This window comes from Rhinolophus hipposideros (assembly GCF_964194185.1).
Source record: "Rhinolophus hipposideros genome assembly, chromosome: 15".
In the NCBI taxonomy this organism is placed as follows: domain Eukaryota; kingdom Metazoa; phylum Chordata; class Mammalia; order Chiroptera; family Rhinolophidae; genus Rhinolophus; species Rhinolophus hipposideros.
In genome coordinates, this window is record NC_138061.1 from 50708495 (window position 1) to 50725242 (window position 16748).

The window sequence follows — 16748 nt, forward strand, 5'->3', positions numbered from 1 at the left end:
GATATTTAATGCCTAGAAAAAAAGTAACAGGAGAAATAGACTAGGATAGCTTTTAGGTCTCTAAGGTGATTGATTGAGATCATCATAACCCCATTCACCAAGACAGGAAATACAGGAGAAGGTATAAGCTTAAGGAATGTGAGAATCCTTCAGAGATAAGTTAGGTTATATTTTGGATATGCACATTTTGAGGTGTCTAGGGAACCACCAAATGGAGCTGTCCATTATACTGTTTGATATAAGGGTCATGACAAGAAAAGTATTACAAACTCAAGCTTCAAGATCCCTTAGGCCACACGTGGTAGTTAAGATCACTGGGGTAGAAGATATTTTTAGGGAGAATAAATAAGGTGACAGGAAAATAAGGCTGACTACCGAACCCAGGGGACCCAACAATTATGGTGATAAAAGACTAGGAGCCAGCAAAAAAGGCTAAGAATGAGGTATCAGAGAGTAACGTGCAGAACTGGAAGAATGTGAATGCATTATTGTGGAAGTCAAAGGAAAAGAAGGCTTCAGTCAACAGGTTCCATCCATGTTGTTGCAAATGGTAATATTCCATTCTTTTTACGGCAGAGTAATACTCCATTGTACTAATGTACCACAATTTCTTTATCCAATCATCTATTAATGGATATTTCGGTTGTTTCCATATCTCTGACTTCTGTCAGAGAAGCTTCAGCAAAGTGAAATTCACCTAATTTCAATGAAGGGAAGGGTAAATGTGACCTACGGAATTAACAGATAATTCACAAATAAAGAAATATGTTGGGGGGGCTGGCCCGGTGGCTCAGGCGGTTAGAGCTCCGTGCTCCTAACTCCGAAGGCTGCCGGTTCAATTCCCACATGGACCAGTGGGCTCTCAACCACAAGGTTGCCGGTTCAATTCCTCGAGTCCCGCAAGGGATGGTGGGCTGCTCCCCCTGCAACTAGAAAACAACAACTGGACCTGGAGCTGAGCTGCATCCTCCACAACTAAGATTGAAAGGACAACAACTTGAAGCTGAACAGCACCCTCCACAACTAAGATTGAAAGGACAACAACTTGACTTGGAAAAAAGGCCTGGAAGTACACACTGTTCCCCAATAAAGTCCTGTTCCCCTTCCCCAATAAAATCTTTAACAACAACAAAAAAAGAAATATGTTGGAGAGAGGGTCCAAGATGGCAGATTAGGTAAACGCTATGCCTACTACACCCCAGGATCACACCAAAACTACAAGTAAATTATAGAACAATCAGCCTCAAGAATCATCTGAAGACTAGCTGAAAAGAACCCGTATAACTAAGAATATAAAGAAGAAGCCACATCAAGACTGGTAGGAGGGGCAGAGATGCGAAATGGGCTGACCCCAAGCCCATAGATAGTGGTTGAACCCCAAAAGAGACACCTCGGTGGCAGAAGTCCCTCAGAAGAGGGAAGAGTCCCAGCCCCACACTAGGCCCCCCAGTCCAGGGGTCCTGTGCTGGGAAGAGGAGTTCCCACAACATCTGGTAGTGAGAATCAGCAAGGACTCTCTGCCCATCCCAGTGAGACAGAAGGCACCCTCTTAAAGGGCTCGCACAAAGACTCACTCACTTGCAAACACTCACCTGGTCTCCGGTGGAGAAGTGGCAACTGGCAAGGTGCTGGAGACATACGGAGAAAGACTGAGTTGTGCAGCTACAAGGTGAGGGCTGGAGGCAGAGGAGCCATTATCCCTGTGTGGAGCCTGCCTCACGTGTAGCCTATCTTTTCCATGTTGAGCCCTCTCCTGAAGGGCCAAGTCTAAGACTGCATTGGTCTGGTAAAATTCATGAATGTGCACCATCTTGGTGATATCCTGGGTTCCTGTCCCACACAGCTATTACTGCATCGCCCAGGACACTCTCGACTACTGAGTGGCCAGCCCGTTATAGAAGGCTTTTATAGCAGTGGAAGGCCTGCGGTAGCCCAGCGAACTTTTGAAGTGACCCAAAATCTGGGACCCTGCCCCACCCAGCTAGAGCTGCGTTGCCAAAGGCACTCTCAACACCATATCAACTAGCCCAGCCCACGCAGCTAAGGAGGCTCTTCAATAGCAGAGACTTACAGGAAGTCGGCAGGTGGCAATAGGCCTCTCTTAGGAGGCTCTCAGGGAACTGCAGGCCTAAGTGAGTGGTGGCTGGCCATAGTGTTCTCAGAGTGTTTTTGTGAAGTGGTCATGCGCCCAGCACTTGTGCAAGAACCAAAACTGTATTAACTTTGTAAAAACCACCGCCACACCCAGCAGCTCCCTAGAACCCCACCCTGCACACCTAGAGCTGCATTGACAGGGGCACTCAGTGCCTGAGTGGCCAGACCTGCCCCAAAAGCCATGGAAGCCTTTTACAGCACTGGAGCACCTGCAGCAGCCCTGGGAACTTTTGGTGGTGAGCGGTGACCTAAAACCTGTACCACAGCCCATCTTGGGCAGCTCTCGGGGATTTATGAAACTGAGGTGAGCAGTGGCTGACTGTGGTGTTCTCAGAGCATTTTGTGAAGTGGTCACAGGTGGGGCACTGGCTCAAGAACTGAATCTGCATTAACCTTGATAAAACCACTGGCCATGCCTCATGACTCCCTGGGACCCCGCCCCACCCAGCTAGGACTGCATCGCCAAAGGCACTCTCAAAACCAGGTCAATTAGCCTGGCCGTCAAAGCTAAGGAGGCTCTTTCAATGGCTGAGCCTTATGGGCAGCTGGCAGGTGGTATCAGAGAAACGTAAATAAAAAGCACAGTCAGATACTACCTCACTCCTGTCAGAATGGCCATCATCAATAAATCAACAAACAACAAGTGTTAGTGAGGATGTGGAGAAAAGGAAACATTCTTGCACTGTTGGTGGCATTGCAAACTAGTGCAGCCACTATGAAAATCAGTATGGAGGCTCAGAACTCCCTTATGACCTAGCAATTCTACTCCTCAGAAAGAAATCCAAAACACTAATTTGAAAAAATATGTGCAACCCTATAATTACCACAGCACTATTCATAATAGCCAAGATACGGAAACAACCAAAATGCCCATTAATAGACAATTAGATAAAGAAATTGTGGTACATTTATACAATGGAGTATTACTCTGCCATAAAAAAGAATGAAATCTTACCATTTGCAACAACAGGGATGAACCTAGAGGATATTATGCTAAGTGAAATAGGTCAGACTGAGAAAGACAAATACTGTATGATCTCATTTACACGTGTAATCTACCATGTTTCCCTGAAAATAAAACCTAGCTGGACAATCAGCTCTAATGCATCCTTTGGAGCAAAAATTAATATAAGACCCAGTCTTATTTTACTATAAGACTGGGTATAATGTAATATAATGTCATAATATAATATAATATAATATAATATAATATAATATAATATAATATAATATACTACCCGGCCTTATATTAATTTTTGCTCCAAAAGATGCATTAGAGCTGATTGTCTGGCTAGGTCTTATTTTCAGGGAATCACGGTAAAGACCAGAATAATGAACAAACAAAACAGAAACAGACTCATGGATATAGAGAGCAAATTGATGGTTGTTAGATGGAGGGCGGCACAGGGTTAAAAAAATAAAGTAGCCATGAATAGAGTGAAGCAGGACCAAGGTGCTGCAGCCTCAAGGACTGGTTCCAAATCAGGCCTATGCATAGTTTTTATTAGTTAGGTGAGGATAAAGCTTGTCAATCTCAAGATCTGTGAATCCTATACATCATAATAGGAAACTGATTCAAGCCAATCACCCTTGCCTGCAGGCAGCTGAACCGTAAGTCTCAGGATGTATGTACTTCCCCAAGGGACAAAACCTATATGCATATGAATAGATGGAGAGCACATCATTGAGTCACTTCCCTTGCAGGTTGTGAGAAGGAATACAGTCACAGAGGCAGAGACTTTCCTTAGCAGGGGAAGGTGGGGGGCTGTGCCCACCTCTATGAACCCCGTGGGTTCTCCTGTTGGTCCCCACTCGAATGCGCCTGGCTTAGGTTGTCCACCCCAGGGGGAATCTTACTCGTCATTGGCTGACCAGCCATCTCTCTGCGGCCAAACAAGGAGACATAAGGTGTAAGCACAAAGGTGAAGCCAAGTCCCTGAGAGGATCCGTCTCACAGACTCTCCTTTCTTTAGGGGCAGGTACAAGGAGACAGACGGGTAGGTTGCTGAGTGGCAACATTAGATGGCAAGGGGGTTGGGGAGATAGGTGAGAAAAGTAAAGGGATTAGGAAGTACAAATTGGCAGTCACAAAATAGTCACGGGGATGTGTAATACAGTATGGGGAATATAGTCAATAATGTTGTAAAAACTATGTACGGTGTCAGATGGGTACCAGACTTATTGAGGGATCATTTCATAAATTATATAAATGCCTATCCACCGCGCTATACTCCTCAAACTAATATAAAATAATATTGAATGTCAACTATAACTAATATATATGTATAAATATATAAATATAAATATATAGTCACAGAATGTAAAGTACAGCATAGGGAATATAGTTAGTGGTATTGTAATAACTATATACGGATCAGATGGGTAATAGACTTATTGGGGTTATCACTTTGTAAGGTGTATAAATGTCTAAGCTTTATGTTTTGTACACCTGAAACCAATTTTAAAAAGAAATATGTCTATCACATGATTTCAACCTCATTAGTGATAAAATGCAAATTAAGATACCTAACAAATACAGATTAAAAAATTTTTAAAGATACCTATAAAATTAACAAGAGTGATAATGCCCATTTTCAATCAAGTAACAGGAAAATGACTCATACCTGCTGGAAGAGTAAATCAGTATACAGCCTTTCTAGAAGGCAAATTGACACTATAATTTAAAGACTTTTAGAATTTTCTACATTCTATAAGAATGTATCCTAAGGAAATAATAAGAATTAAGCACAGAGATTTATACCCAAGAATGTTTATTTCAGCTTTATTTATAATAGTATATTTCTAGAAAGTAAGGACATGTCTAATAATAAATGATTAGTCAAATAAATTATGGTATATCCACAGATAGGTATAGTATGACTAAAACATTGATGGGGGCAGACATTACTTGGACATCTTAGCAATAGGGCTTAACTCAAGTTTTTTTGGTTCTGCTTTTTTTTTTTTTTTTTAGTTTCTATCTCAACAAGACTTTTTTACACTACTCAAAACAAATAGAAGCATGACTTACCTGAATAGTTTGTCTAGTTTTTTGTACTTTCGACAGTACTGTCAAGTTTCTAACAGCTACAAATGTTTTACATCCTTTCTGGGAAGGTGGAGCAGGGGGGCACATGGCTTATGTATAAGTGATCGTATGTCACAATTGGCCTGGGACAGTCTCTGTGTCCCAGTGTAATTATTAATAGTACCATTTTTATTCTCAGAAGCGTCCTGGTTTGCATGATAAATTATACAATCACCTTATTTATGCATCCAAACTAGGGAACACCATGCAGCCATCAGAACGCATGTTTTAGACTATTTAGTGATGTGAGAAGACACCAATGCTATATTGTTAGGTAGAAAAAAGATTAAAACGCAGTAAACATTATTTTTAATTTTATACATTAAAATTGTTTTCATATATGTATGAAAAAAGACTGGAGAAAAATGCATTCAAAAATAAGTGATGAGATTATGGATACTTTTATGTTTTCTTCATATATTATATCTTCTAAATCTCCTATAATGAACACATTATCATCTTATGGTTAAAAAAACAGCAATGAGGAAGAGGAGACAAGACATGTAGCCAACTATTTTGCTTAAAGGGTAGCAACCAGGAAGGTGGTGGTTGTTATCACTGTTGTTCAATAAGAAGGGGGAAATGTATGGGGAAAGAGATGATTGAAAAGGAAAGGTTAAAATTTTTAATCATAGAGAAAGAAAAAATTAAGAAAGTAGTAAGGTATTAGGAGAAAAAGTGAGAGATGGAATCAAGAATACATATGAAAAAAATAGATGAGAACAGCAGGATGCATGTCTCTGTCAAAGATGAGAGGAAAGGTGAAAAGGATGACTCGAGAGTTTTTATGGGTGGTAGAGCAAAAGGTCTACAGAAGCTGTAGCATCTCCTGCTGAATACAGAAGGCCCACAGAGATTGATAAATATCAACCATTTACTTTCATTAAAATGAGTGGATTCTTCATAGCCCATATCACTTTTCTTTTATAGCTCATAAAATTATGAGCTTATGTACCAAACAACATGAAAATTGTTGTTTATTATATAGCTTCCTGGTTCAAGTTTTTGTGAGATTTTTAAATAATGTTTTGGTTTTCTAGTTCAGATTGACCTTCAGTTTACTAAACAACTTTGAAGAGCAACTTTTCATTAGAGAAGACTGCCCTAATTGCTATCCCACTGTCATCAAGAACTCCGAGGGTGCTGGGAAGACCAAGGAACCAAGGTCAGCTGTCTTAGTCTCAAGCCCTCATCTTCTTACCCGATAACAGGCAATTCCCAGTCCGAGCCAAGTGAGGCATGAAGGTGATCGTTTACAGGCTTGCAGGTAGGTTCTCTTTGCCTTTTCATACTGTAGAAAGAAAGCACCACTAAGCTTTTGTACTTTTGGCAACTTCAAACACTGCATTGCTAGGATAATCATGGGGCTTCTGCAGTTATACTACAGATCAATGTACATTAAACGAGTCCTAGGAGGTGGCTGGTTAGCTCAGTTGGTTAGAGCGTAATAACACCAAGGTTGCCGGTTCGATCCCTGCATGGGCCACTGTGAGCTGCGCCCTCCTTTAAATAAATAAATAAATAAATAAATAAATAAATAAAATAACTAGCCCTAGAGTTATATGTGCTATTAAAACTTAATTTGGGGGGAGCAGTTTTAGGTTCACAGCAATATTGGGAGGAAAGTACAGAGATTTCCCATATACCCCCAGCCCCCAGACATGCATAGCCTCTACCATTATCAACATCCCCACTCAAGTGGTAACTGTTACAACTGATGAACTGACATTGACACTTCACCATCACCCAAAGTTCATAGTTTACCTTAGGCTTAACTCTTGGTATTGTACAGTCTGTGGGTTTAGACAAATGTATAATGAGATGTATCCTTCAGAGTATTTCACTGTCTTAAAAATTCTCTTTGCTCCATCTATTCATCACTTCCCTTACCCAACATCTTGAAACCATTGATCTCTTTACTGCCTCCATAGTTTTGCCTTTTTCAGAATGTCATACAGTTGGAATCATATGGTATGTAGCCCTCTCAGATTGGCTTCTTTCACTTAGTAATATGCATTTAAAATTCCTTTGTGTTTTTTCATGATTTGACAGCTTATTTCCTTTTAGTGCTGAGTAATATTCCACTGTCTGCATAGACCACAGATTATTTATCCACTCATGTACTGAAGGACATCTTTATTGCTTCCAAATTCTGGCCATTATGAATAAAGCTGTTATAAACATCTGTGTGCAGTTTTTTGTGTGGATGTAAGCTTTTGACTCCTTTGGATAAATGTTAAGAAGCACAATCACTGCATCATATAGTACGAATATTTTTAGTTTTGTAAGAAATTGCCAAACCATCATTTAAAGTGACTGTACCGTTTTGCATTTCCACCAGCAAGAAATGAGAGTTCCTGTTACTCCACATCCTTGTCAGGATTTGATGTGGTCTGTGTTCTGGATTTTGGCCAGATTTTGGTATGTAGTGGTATCTCACTGTTAATTTAATTTGCATTTCCCTGATGATACATAATACGGAGCATCTTTTCACATGCTTATTTGCTATCTATGTAACTTCTTTGGTGAGGTATCTGTTAAAGTCTCTGTCCTATTTTAAAATCAGATTGCTTTCTTATTGTTGCGTTTTAAGAGTTCTTCGTATATTTTACATAACAGTCCTTTCAGACATGTCTTTTGCAAATATTTTCTCCCAGTTTGTGGCTTCTCTCATTCTCTTCACATTGTCTTTTGTAGAGCATAAGTTTTTCATTTCAATGAAGTCTAACTCATCAATTCTTTCTTTCATGGATCACATCTTTCAGTGTTGTACCTAAAATGTCATCACCATACCCACTGTCATATAGGTTTTCTTCTACATTATCTTATAAGAATTTTATAGTTTTGCATTTTACATTTAATTCTATGATCCATTTTGAGTTAATTTTTTAAGGTGTCTAGATTTTTTTTTGCCTATGGATATCCAGTTGTCCCACCACCATTTGTTGAAAAGATTTTCTTTGCCCCATTGTATTGCTTTTGCTCCTTTGTCAAAGATTAGTTGACTATATTTATATGGATCTATTTCTGGGCTCTTTATTCTGTTCCATTCATCTATTTGCCTATTCCTTAACCAATATCACACTGTCTTGACTATTGTTATAGTTTTATAGTCAGGGAGGGGGTCAGTCCTCCACCTTTGGTCTTCTCTTTCAAGATGGTGTTGGTTATTCTGGGCTTGGATTGTATTTTATGTCTATCTTCAGGGAGCTATTGCAAGAAAACTGGTGAGAAGAGAAAGACAGACCAAATTAAAGGGCAGACTTTGACATGAAAGCAGTTCCAAAGATATTTGTAGTCTCTTTAAAAGTTGAGGCAAGGAGTTACACCGAAAGTTCTGGGTGGCCACAATGCTTATCTGAATTCCACCTAGACTTTATCGATTACCCCTTTCACTTAAAAGTGACATTATGTCATTTTTGGTAGGATGACAGGTAGAGAATCTGTGAACTAAGGGATACACTTGATAGAGCTGCATTATTCTGAGAGTCTGTTCCCTGTTGCCAAAGGTCTTAGAAGCTCTCAGCAGTACAGGAGACATTTAGAAAAACTCAAAAAACAAAGTTCTAAAAGAAGTATTCCATGAAGGACAACTTCTTGTCTTGTATCTCCAGTGTGAGAGACAGAACTACAACTGACCCTCAGCAAATAGCCTATGAACTCCTTAACTAGTGACTGCACAAGCCGGAAGCTCTGTGAAGATGCAGTTTGCAATAACATCAGATAGAAAACTTTTTCTTATTTACTTCACTGTAATGGGATAGTGATTTTTCTCTTTCAAGCCTATATGAGCTTTCTTACTTGCATTATAGGCATTGTAACTTTTTGTTGCTGTTGTTTTATTTTAAATAGAAAGAAAACTGGGTGTTCTGGGGGGAGAAATGGAATTAAGTCAAAACAAAAGCACAGAGTCAAAAAAGCTTTGGGGAGAAAGTTTTTGGTAATTGTTGAAGTGGGATGATGGGTCCATGTTGGTTCATTCTACTATTCTGTTTAATTTGCATGTACTTGAGATTTTCCATAAGAGAAAGTTTCTTTTAGAAGGCTTTGGGGTGTTTCCTAACATATGGAGAAGAATTGCTAAAGACTCAGGTCAGAGTGCTCTGTGGAATGGGGTTAGCGTCAGCTGAATTAAATATAATCCCCTGTGCTGAAGAGGAAGTCTGGAGAATTTATTTTGAAGTCCATGACACTTTCCATTAATTAAGGCAAGCTAAGAATATTTCTACTACTCCTAATAATAAAAGAAAATGAGCTAAAATAAAATTTATTGAGTTCTTAATGACATTTCAGTATCATAATGGTGAAAACCACAGACTCTAATATGAAACTGCCTGGATTTAAATGCTGCTTCTATTAATTACTAGTTACCTGATGTTAGGCAAGTTACTTTATCTTTGGATGTAATAGCATCATTATATTACCATTTTTAGTCCACTTGACTATGATCAGGTCCTAGACAATGAGCTGACTTATATGGTTAGACCCCAACCTTACCCCTCACCTGTTTCTCTTCCAGATATATGTGCCCCAGTCGCAGAAAGATGAAGTGCATCTCAGAAGCATCCACTACAAAACTAATTGTTCGTTCATAGCAAGCCTTGGCCTCAGCATGATTTCCACTCAAAAAATACAGATGGCCCTTCACACCCCAGACATTAGGGTTCTGAGAAAGTAAAGAACAAGTAGTATATGAAATGAGGTGGTGTTTAAAAGTACATTAATAATCTTTGTTTATCATTCAAATTTAAATTCTCTGCTTTCTTTTTCAGAAAGAGGGTCATTCGGTTGCACTGAGAGATATTCTTTTAGGTCTGCCCTCTCATTTCTTTCTTGAATTCTTGAAAGCCATTTTGTCTTTGGGGTAAGTATTAAGAAAAACATTCAAGGTAACCGTGATAGTATTCACAGTGAGAAAAACAGAAGAAGCCAGAAAACTTGAAATAGATAAACTATTTACTAAAGGGCTGTCCTTATCCTTTTCTCTGCCCTTTGCAAAACTCACGAATGCCTAAGAAAAACAAGTGGAAGGGATGAGTTAACTGAGAGCTAATGACCCTCACCTCTGGTAACCAGAAATCTACCTGTGATATGGCATCACCACCTTTAAGAAAGTCTGTTCGCCCCTTATCCAAACTAAACTCAGGAGGCTCCGGCAGATTTTATTACCAGGTAGTCCATTTGGGCAGCCTGTTGGAGGTATTCCTCTGCCTTGGCAAAGTCCTTCTTGAGAAGGTGTGTCTGGGCCAGCACCAAGTAATACTCACAGCTGGGGCCTCCTTGAGGGCATAACAGCTCATGTGCAAGCACTCGGTGCACATACTGCAAGGAAGAATCAGATTACAAGGAACACGTAAATAACTGCATTATGTCAGTTCCATAGCTCTTATGGTTGAAGATTCTGTCTCTGATAATAAATAATAAGGACCATATTCTAGAGTTAAATGATTATCAACTTCAAAAGGTTAGAGGTGAATTATAAACATTCAGCACATCACGGTTCCATTACCACCTATTCACTTAGTCACCAAACGCAGACATTTCCTAGTAAATAATCTACAGTATTGCACAATTCTGGTCTTGCTGGTCATCGTATTAGATGGGTTTTAGCCTGTGTTTGTTAAGCAGCAGACAAAGGTTCTTTATTTATACTGACACATGAGGTAACGTTTTCAGACAGCTATAACTGTAAAGAAACTTACAGTGAGACAAAACCTCCCTTTCTAAAATTCTAGACTTGGGATCTTAGAAACAGTGTGTCTGTTTCTGACCCACTCTCAAATATTTCTTATGTTCACCAGTTTAATACTTCGGGCTGTCCTTTACTTTTAATACTATGCAAGTCTTGCAGATTGGACAGTCACATGTACTTCCTAAGCAGGGAGGTAAACCTTTCTTTTTGCTTTTCCCTCTGTTCCCATCTCAGCCTACAATGTAGAAACTTCCACTAACACTTATACCTTCTTAGGAAAACAGCTCTGCAGCTGTTCCCTCTACCTGCATTCTGGCTCTTTGACATGGAGGCATAGTGACTTATGTAATCAGGAAGACAGAGAGCCTGTTTCTTTATTGGGAAAGGTTTAATGTTGCCCACTCCCACCCAGTTCATAATTCTTGTCCTTTCTTGAGCTTGCCCACCCTCACGCGGAGTATGCACAATGCAGAATCGGGGCCAACACTCCTGCCTCCTGGATCTCACTCTCTCTCCCACTGCTTGCTTCCTGGGTACATTTCTTGTCTCCCATCGGGCAGGTAGACCTCATAGGATGCTCTTCCTCTCTGGGAGGGGGCTGTAATTCTCCAACTCTTCTACATGTGGTAGCATGGGTAAGTCAAACCTGGGACCCATCACATCTCCAGCCCAGTTTTACCAGTAAAAAAATTTGATATTTTTATCCCCCATAAAGCACTGTGTGTGTGTCTGTTCCAATTGGTTCAGAACCTGAAAGGGAAGAAGGGTATTATTAGGCTCCTGTGAACTCCCAAAACTCACATAATATGAGTTCCCATAATAAAGTGACATCAGGCTACATATGTCTTTATTGAATCTGAATTTGCTCTGCTGGTATTCTACAGGGAGCAGACTTTCCGTGAGGCCTCCTAATGCTCTCTGCAGAGAGTGGTTCATGTTTGGATGTTCAACCCATTGGGCTTTTGATGCGTTCTCAAAAGCATACCTGATTTCTGCATCATACATATTTAAGCTTGCAAAGATGCCATTATGAATAGAATAAGTAGTTCATTAAAATCTTTCCATCTACTTTCCCTTTTTAAAATATTCTGACCTGCATAGCATTGACCTTCATTAAGAAGCGTATGGTCTCCATGAAGATGGTGGTAGGAGTCTGGGAAACACCATAAGGGGTGGGATGCAGAAAAGTTGATGAATCTTGATATTTTGATACTTCTGAAAATATATTAAAAGAATAGATGATTGGATGTAAAGGAAAATATGTAGAAACCTCAGACACTCTAAGGTACCAGGGAGAATATTCTAATCTAATATATGAGAGAGATTATAATCTGGAAAGCAATAGATTGCTCTATAGCAATGGTCCCCAAAGAGGAGGTCTCAAAGGTTCTGAAGGTTAGTCTTCTGGTAGTACTAAATGCAAATCACAACCAAATGAGTGGGTTTTTAAAAGTGTTCAGATCGTCCTGAATGTGAAACACAATGTATAGATATTTTAAAAATGAAGAATCATTGTTAGAAAATCATACGTCTCTAGTTGGCTACTTTTCTGAGCTAAATCTAAATCCTTGTTTATTGAAAGAGTTGTATTACTGAGTTTGGATTTCAGAGCCTAGCTTCGTCTGAAGGCACTTAAGCAAAATGACAGGTAAACTAATCAACTTCAGATAAGATCACCATTTTGGTAATCTCAGCAGTTTTCATCCTTGTCTACTTGGTTTATGCCCCTCTTTCAATCGTCCTAATTACCTCTTTTTACTGGAGTCTCCTTGACAAATAGGTTGGATGGTTTTTGGCTGCTAGCTGGATCCTGAGATTGCACAGGCAAAACGGGTTCTTGGGAATCAGAATGCAGTTTGGAGGATTCTTCAACAAATCCATCTAGAACGGATAATGGAGCTCCTGGTTCTAAATAGATTAAATTTTAATGAGGAAAAAATACCTTCCGACATTGAATATTCAAAGGTTATTACAGAAAATAAAGTACAATTCATTTTCAAAGCATAAGGAACATATTCCAGAAATATTGCATGGACAGATTTGTTTTGCAGACTTTTTATATTTCTGAATAATTTAAAGAGTACAACCTAAACTGAGAGAAGCCTAGCACAACTTCTGTCACTGTAACCCCTAGTCCAACCCTGATGCTTACCCAAGGCATGAAAACACCAAATAGTACCTATTATATAAGTTATTTGCTAGACCCAGATCCTCAAGAATCCAGATGGGAAGATTAATATATATTTTAGATAAGATTAAAACCATAAAAGGACAGGAATTCTAATCATCTCAGTGTTTAATAATAATAATAACAATAATAATAAATAGCTATATTTGAGCATGACTGTATGTCAAGTATTATATGTATAATCTCATTTATTGTTCACAATATTATGAGAAATTTTATTTATGGTGCTCCTTTAAACTAAGTGAATCAGAGAAGTTAAATAATTTGCTGAAGCTCTTAAACATGCCAGGCTGCTTCTCAAACAAATGTTTGATGAACAAAAAGAAAAAGCAATTCCAGGCAGGAAATTATCAGTGCCAGCTGGCTCCGAATCAGAATAGGTCACTCAGCTAGAGCAAAAGATATGCTCTTTTGGAAATATTTGAAAATAGGTAGAAATTGGATAGGTAGAGACGGAGATAAGGAGTCCACTTTACTAGTAGAATAGTACAGCTGCTGGATCCTGGAGGAATGTCAGGGTTAAAGACAGATGTCTGAGAGTTATCAGTAGTGAAATAAACTCTGAGGACAGGTGAGCTCTTAGAAAGTAAAACTATATTAGTGGGAACTGATTGCATTTAATGAGTTTGACAAGAAAGAGAAGCTAATAAAGGAAACCCAAACTGTTGGAGATGTAGAAGGCAATCCAACATGTATTTCAGGAAGGAAAGTCATTAAGTACTACAGACTGATCAATGAGGAGTAAATTATGATCTTAATGAAAAAAACTGTTAATATTCAGCGTTTCTGAGGTATAATTACATATTATAAAGTGTTTGCTTTGAAGTATATAGTTCAATGCATTTTAATAAACACTTATGTAATCACTATCAAAATCAATATATAAAAGATTTCTAATACCCCCAAAAGCTCTCTTCTTCTCTTTGTAGTTAATCCCCAACTCCCAGCCCAAGGCAATCACTGATCTGCTTTCTGTCAATATAGATTAGTTTTGCCTTTTCTAGAATTTAATTTAAAGATAATCATATAATATGTACTGTTTGCCATCTGGCTTATTCACTTAACATAATGTTTTTGAGATTCATCCATATTGTATATGTCATTAATTTGTTTCTTTTTATTGCTGAGTGGTTTTTGATTGTGTGGTTATAAGAAAATTTATTAACCATTAATATAGATATTAACCCATCTAGAGGTATTTTTGCCTATTATTAATAAATCTGATATGAACATTTATGTACAAATCTTTGCAAGCACATATGCTTCTATTTCTATTGGGTAAATACCTAGGAGTGAAATTGCTAGCATATGTATGTTTAACTTTATTTGAAAACTGCCTGTTTTTCCAAGTGGTTATACCATTTGGTGTTCCCACCAGAAATGTTGGAAGAGTTCTAGTTACTCCACATCCTTTCCATAACTTGGTACCGTCAATCTTAATTTTAGCTGTTCTGTGATAAATTGCATTGATTTTCAAATGTGAAACCAAATTTATAACCCCTACTTGGATTGGATATACTATCATTTTTATATGTTACTGAAATTGATTGGCTAACATTTGTTAAGAATTTTTGTGCCTAGGTTCATGAAAATTATTGGTATGTACTCTTCTTTTTGGGGGATGAATTTGTCTGGTTTTGATATCAGTAATAACTATTCTTCAACTTCAATATGGCCTGTTCTGTTTTCTGAGTTTGTGGTAGGAAGAGGGTAGGCTGGGAGTATTCTTTGTGAGAGGTTTTTAATTACACATTTAACTTCCTTAGGAGACATAGTACTATTCAGATTTCTCTTTCTTCCTAAGTTTTGTATGTCTGTCAAAGTATTTACATTTCATCTAAGTTGTTGAATTTGTTGACATTAAGTTGCTAATAATTTCCCTTGTTATCTTTCTAATATCTATAAGATTTGTAGTAGTGTCCCCTTTCATTCCTGGTATTGGTACAATGTATCTTCTTTTTGTCCTAGTCAAATTAATCCTTTCAAATAATCTGCTATTGGTCTCATTAATTCTCTCTATTCTTGGCTGTTCTCTACAGGTCAGTGGCTGATTGATTAAGATGTAATCTGTGCACCAAAAATTGAGGTACTGTGAGTGATAAGGAATCTATTGCCAAGCCCCACAGATATTGCTCCTGTCAAAGACAGAAAAAATCCTCCTGTACCACATATCCTTCCATTTCTTACAGGAAAGGGAGCTCCACTATAATCTATGGGACAACTGTCATATATGTAGTCTTCATTGACCAAAACATCGTTAGGCAACACATGACTATATAACATATTATTAAAGATAATAAAAAGACATGACTAGTATGAGTATTGAGAGGGAAAAGATAACACTATCAGTATTGACAGATGATAATTATATTCTAGAAAAAAACAATAGAAAAATCTATTAGAATCAATAAGTCAAACAAGACTGTCATACACAAGTTCAATTCAAAAAACATTAGGATTCAGTAAAACCTATAATGTAGAAAATCAATAGCATACACTAAAATATATCCGTGATAACCAACTAGAAAATATAATTAAAATAAGATTATATTACGATAGCAATGGAATCTATCTATCTATCTATCTATGAATTACTTAAACAGCGACTCATTTGAAAAAATGCTAATACTTTAATAAAGGACATAAAAAGATTAGCTAAGTAAATGAAGAGATCTTAACACACTTGTATAGAATGGTTTAAATAACATACAGATGTTAATTATCCCTAAATTCATCTATAAGTTCTATATAGTCTAAATAAAAATTTCAACTGGATTTTTTTATATACTTGATAAACTCACTATAAAATCCATATAGATGAATAATGGCTCATGAATAGGTAAGTCAGGTATAAAAAAGGCAAGTAAATTAGAGGACTGATATACCAGATGTTAAGGCATACTACAGTAACACAGGAATAAAAACATTGTGATATTGTTTTAAGATCAGACAAAAAAAGATAGAATAGAGAACTCAGAGACATATATATCTTAAACCTAAGGGGAAAAGATGATTGTTTAATTAATGATTTTTGAGAAAACTAAATCCCTATATGGAAAAAAATAAAACTGGATGCCTACATAGCATCATACTCAAAGGCAGAATCCTGATAAAGATCTAAATATAAAATTAACATTATAAAGTTAACTGAAGACAATGTGACTTGAGGCAGGAAGTGCTAGTAATACAAAAAGTTAAAGGCACAAAGAATAAAGAAAAGTTGATCACAATCAACTAATTAACACTAATTGATTATCTATAGAACATTTCACTCAACAAGAGCAGAATACGCATTCTTTTCAAAATAGATCATATGCTCGACCATAAACAAGTCAAAATAAATTTAAAAGAATTCAAATCATACAAAGTATGTTTTCTAACCATAATGAAATTATATTAGAAATAAAAAAACAAAGATATATGAAAAAATCCCCAACTATTTGAAAAATAAAAAAAAGTAAAGAACCCATAGTCCCAGCCATTCCAAGATAATTGAAAGTATATGTCCATACAGAGATTTGCAGATGAATATCCATAACAGCTTTATTTTAATAGTCTCAAACTGGAAACAAACCAAAAATCTATCAACAGGTGAATAGATAAACATATTTTGGTATCTTCATATA

The 16748-nt window shown here is 37.5% G+C and overlaps 1 protein-coding gene across 6 annotated transcripts in view; it reads right to left on the reverse strand.

Moving 5' to 3' along the window:
• Window positions 1–16748, reverse strand: part of CFAP70 (cilia and flagella associated protein 70) — a 67500-nt gene that overhangs the window by 7521 nt on the left and 43231 nt on the right. For 5 of the 6 annotated variants that reach the window (XM_081074411.1, XM_081074406.1, XM_081074409.1 and 2 more), the window contains 5 exons: window positions 12684–12842; window positions 12028–12149; window positions 10412–10564; window positions 9747–9908; window positions 6444–6533 (listed from right to left, as the gene is read on the reverse strand). In XM_081074411.1, the coding sequence (XP_080930537.1) occupies window positions 6444–6533; window positions 9747–9908; window positions 10412–10564; window positions 12028–12149; window positions 12684–12842 (686 nt within the window). Of the gene's footprint in view, window positions 1–6443; window positions 6534–9746; window positions 9909–10411; window positions 10565–11485; window positions 11685–12027; window positions 12150–12683; window positions 12843–16748 lie in introns of those variants that run through there. The other variant, XM_081074410.1, reaches the window with a different exon arrangement.